The sequence below is a fragment of the Montipora capricornis genome, chromosome 5, assembly GCF_036669925.1.
Source record: "Montipora capricornis isolate CH-2021 chromosome 5, ASM3666992v2, whole genome shotgun sequence".
Taxonomy (NCBI): Eukaryota; Metazoa; Cnidaria; class Anthozoa; order Scleractinia; family Acroporidae; genus Montipora; species Montipora capricornis.
In genome coordinates, this window is record NC_090887.1 from 20,889,291 (window position 1) to 20,894,313 (window position 5,023).

Sequence of the window (5,023 nt, forward strand, 5' to 3'; positions counted from 1 at the left end):
ACAAAGCAATCTATGGCTTTTGTTGGGAGAAGGAACGTATTGATCTTAGGACGTGCCCCGAATGTACCCTTCAGATTGAACTAGCGTAGGGTGTCACATATGCAAGCAAGTTGATGCACTGCACGCCGTTTTCTAAGAGTCCTCTTATCGATCTACACCTTTCTCGTTAATTTTCTGGACTTCGCACCCGTACTGAAAAAAAATTTAAAAATTGATGTAGTATAAGTGGAATATTAGAGATCTGTATAAGCACCTTGCTAAAACTAAATGATCAAAAAAAGGTATTAAAATGAAAGTTTCGATCTTGGGACATGTCCCACGTGTGTCCTTCAGATCAGATTCAACTAGTTTTGGGTGTCACATATGCAACCAAGTTGATGCACACCGATGTTTAAAAATATTTTACTAAGGGTCCCCTTATCTGTCTCCTCAACCAAAAATATAAGAAACTAGACGCTCCATGAGCGTACACTGGGTTGCCCGTGGTACGAAGGGACTGAGTTGGGTGGTATTAAGACGGGATCCACCAGAAGTTCGAGTAACAAGTGAACAAAAACCTAGTACCAAGATTATATACATCGTATTGCAAACTTATGAACGACTGTTTTAATTATCTTCTGAAAAAAGATCATTTCTAGCAACACCAAACGTCAAAAACAATTGTTGAACTTCGTAACAAACACTTGAAAGTACTGGTGAAATGAAACTGATGATGAACAATTTACCTGTGTTTGCACAATTTCTCTGAACGTTGAAATTTAATATTTCTCGTTCCCATGGGAAATTGTTTTCGGTGTTATTTCAGGCAAATATTTATATTTATAAGAAATAAATATCACTGATGTGTCTCTCTCACGTTTCTTCAAGTAAACCTCTCGGACCGCAAAGTTCAACGCTAGAACGTTGTTAACGTACATGAAAGTGTAAAACTTAAAGGGACTTGGTCACGCAATTTTAGGCAATTTCAGCACTGATCGAATGGTCATAGAATTAACTAAAATATCAAAATAACTGTTCAAAACTATAGAAGAATGGACAAAATCTGGAGAGGATTGAAATGGATTGAATTTGGGTAAATTTGAAAAACGTCGGCCCACCTTTTTTTCAAATTTATATCAGTCTATATCAAAGTGTCATTTACACAGCTGGAAAATCATTCTCAGTTGTTCTGTGGCCGTGATTTTGCAAATGAAAGACTCTTGCTCTGCCAATTTGACGTTTAGAGCTCATAATTAACAAAATTAAACAGAATTACCTAAAATAGCGTGACCTAGCCCCTTTAAAATAACTATTTGAAAGTTTTGACGACGTTTTGACGTAACTTCACGTCATTATCAGCTAAAAACTTCCGAGTGCCATCTGGAAATATATAACTGAGATAGTAAAACAATAACTTGAATTTTAAAAAATATTAAAATACATACTATAGTGTCAAGTAAAAGTTTTGCTATTTCTTGTTCATTTGACCCTTGGGAATTATACCTACAAGGACAATTTTCGAACTTTTGCACATCAATGAACAAAACCACCAAACTTTCACTTATGAATTACTTTTATTTACAAAACTACCAACTGTTATAATTCTATTTATTTCTTCTGTTTTTCCAAAGCGATTCCTCAAAAACCTTAAAGTTGAGTACAGCTGCAAAAATAAATATTTTCTTATCTATTTTACTAGTTACATTATTTTGACAAACTTTTAATCTTATATGCACTTCGTGTGCAATTAGTCATTCAATACGGATGGAAACCACGCGAGCTTCGGCTGCTTCTTCGCGTTAATCTTGCGAGCTGAGCATGTGTGACCTTGGACTGACCCGAGTTAGACATGGCGAATGGGCAGGGTACGTCACGGCTAAACTGGTTTAACTGGACTGATGGTTGATGTCTGACAGGTGTGGAAAGTCTGCTGTACTGCTGGTCTTTTCGCTGTGTCACAGGTCCATAACGGTATGAGACGCAGGTTGCGTGTTTCCAATGGTCTGAACCGGACTGGTCGGCTACAAACTGCGGTCTCCTTGGAAGGGCGAGTCTGCTACGAGTGGGAAGCGGGTCAAACCGGTTTGGCGGGATTGTCTGGTAAACGCGCGACACCTCTCTTGTTAATTTTCTTGACTTTGCCCTGCGGTTCTGAAACCATAACTGAAAAATAGAATAAAAAAATTGTTGTAAGTGGAATGTTAGAGATCTGTATAAGCACCTTGGTAATACCAAATGATTAGAAAACGGTATTTGAAATAAATCCAAAAATCAATTGAGGGGATTAAAGTACTTGTATCAGTTACTTATTCTTGTCCTTTCGTCATTTAAGTTTGATCAAAAACAACACACAAGTCTAGATTTAAGGACGTTCGCGCCAATTGTTTCTGCGCATCCTTACTGCGCACGCAAATGCACACGCCTCGTCATACACGAGCGCGCGCGCTAAGTAATAAAATGAGAAATGATAGGGCAAAAGGCCATTGCTATAGCTTTGCCTGGATTTAACGCTCTTGGACGTTCGGTGACCCCTATTTTTCTTTCCAGCAACGGATTTGATTTACAATTATCTCCACGTTGTCCAAAAATGAACAAAAAATCAATGTGGGAAGTTAAAAAATTTTCAAGATTTCTGCTCACGGGACATCAAATCCAGCCATCTTGCGGCTGCAAGGCTCGTGAAACTGTGGTCGCTAAATGCAAACTTGATCTTTAAGGAACCTCACCAGTTGACTAAATTCACTTAATAAGTCCACTTAAACAATATTTGGCAGAGAAGATTTCACTTCAAAGATTTAATTGCAATATATTTGGGTTTACAGACACTGGCCTTATTCGCTAACGAAGCCCGATTTTGTCACATTTTGGGTGTTTTTCCGGGTATGTTCTCTCCAAAACGAAGTCGGTGACCCCCCATTTTTTTTACATTTCTGACATAACTAACTCATTATCTTACAGTGGTTAAAGTTTCAGAAAAAAATCAATGTTGAAAAATTTTCGCGCGAACGTCCTTAAATATAGTTTCGTATTTCCTAACGGAATATTGCCTCTGAAGATGAATGTTGTAGCATTCGAAACGTCAAGCTATATAATATGCATTTTATAATGTCTGTAACCGCTGTTTGTGGGTTGTATTTACTTAGTAGAGACTTTCGTCATGTTGAATTGTTTACGTTTCCGAGAATTACTATACATCGAATCCAAACCCGTTGTATCATCAAATAAGTATTTTTCTCTTTTTCAATTAAAACCCAATTGACTCTTTCTCAAAAAGAAGAGTCGTAAAGAGTCGTAAAGAACTCACCATCACGTTTTTGTCCGTGATCCCGATTCTCTTCGCCAGCATCTTTTCATCGCTCAGCGTCAAGTATTGTCGCTGACTAAACACTTGTTCCAGCTGCATCACCTCACCGCGTGAGAAGGTCGTGCGCTGTCGTTTCTTCCTCGGTGCCTGCTCGGTGTCATTCGGCATTCGATAGGTTTCGCTGTCACAAACGCTTCCGGAGCTCGAGATGTCGGGGTGAGGAGTTAACTCTGGACTGGTTGTTCTGTGGCTAGTAGGAGGACTTGAGCAGTCGGAGTAAGGCGACAGTGGTAAGCTGGTGGTGCTGTGGCATCCTGTGAGAAAAAGAAGCGAAGGTTAAAACTAATTCTTAGTTGAGTTTTCAATTGAGTATTGATGAACTAGAATCATGGTTTACTTGAGCCAATTACAACAAACACAAACTATCAAATTTGCCGATCATATTCAGGTTGCCAGATTCAAGTGCGAGAAAGTCAGTGCGAACAAGTGAACGATTTTCAGCACATGTCGTCGTAATGCAAAATCTCACAAATTCCTAAACCTTCAGTCAATATTAAATGGCAAAACACCGTTTACGAGGATCAATTCCAACTAATGTAATTTCAATAAGGTTATTCTGGAAATGGCAGAGCTATTTGCGAGTTTATGAAATGCAAAGAGTAATGTAGCAGCACTGCATTGTAGGACTGGAATTCGTGCAGAGAATCTCATTCAAATTTTTGGGGCCTTAGGCACTTTAAAGACGGGGTTATATCCGAGGTTCCGTACACTTCAGCGCCTTTTTTCTGCTATCAAGAAAGGGAATCTCAGTGCAATATAACGGAGATCATCTCTTTAGTGGTCAGCTTATTTACAGATGTCTGCTCAATCTGGTTTCTCAATAAACAAACGAGCTACAGAGAAGAGTTACATAACAAAATAATTGAAACTCACCAGAACTTGAGAAAGCGTCTGCTGTGACATCATTTGCTAGGCCCAGGATACTTCGGATGGAAAAGTCAGTAAACTGCTTTCTAGAGACTGCGTCACGACCACGAGACTTTTTCGCATGCGCAGAACGCACAAGGCACTCCACAAGAGAAACCATCGATTCACCGGTATATTGACTGCAATCCATTTTGGTCAACTGAAAACCTTGACACTGTCACTGCTTTAAGCAAACTGATTGAACAACGCACGAACGCAGACCTTTATATATTCATACACTCAAAATTACCGAACAACAAAGAGGGCCGTCTAGCAAACCAAAAGCCTCTCTCGTTAGCAGTTAGATTTCCGACAACAAATTTAACATTAAGTCATTTTTCTTTTACCACGCGAGCCGCTATTGTGGCGGCGGTCGAAGAAACTAAAACGCCGCCTTCCCTAGCTGCGCGCTTAACACGTAAATTTGAAAGGGATGAGTTGTCGGTGCCTTTAGTTATTATAAAAAGAAACCTCACGTTTGACCTCACCAGGTAATCGTATTCGTACAGAGTGATTTCCTTAACTGGTCACTGCAACCTTTAAGTTTATCACTGCAAAGCTTTTCGCTGTCGTATTCACTTGATTTCATCTGTGAAAATAACTTTACCGCAAGTTTCTTTACTATAGATTGCCTTGTTGCATTCGGTATTTTGTTTTCAAGCGTAAAATATGCCGCCCGGATAAATCTGATTGCTGTTCTGAACGGATCAGTGAAATATCTTCAGACGAAAATGATGGACAATGTGGCGACCATATTTGCTGGACTCGAAAACA

At 39.3% G+C, this 5,023-nt stretch overlaps 1 protein-coding gene across 1 annotated transcript; it reads right to left on the reverse strand.

The window, feature by feature from the left end:
* Positions 1-1,734: 1,734 nt before the first annotated feature.
* Positions 1,735-4,400, reverse strand: LOC138048489 (homeobox protein Hox-D11a-like). Its single transcript, XM_068894673.1, has 3 exons — positions 4,217-4,400; positions 3,284-3,597; positions 1,735-2,142 (listed from the first exon to the last, which is right to left on the reverse strand). The coding sequence occupies exons 1-3, from the start codon at positions 4,398-4,400 to the stop codon at positions 1,735-1,737; spliced, it is 906 nt and encodes a 301-aa protein (XP_068750774.1).
* Between the last annotated feature and the right edge of the window lie 623 nt (positions 4,401-5,023).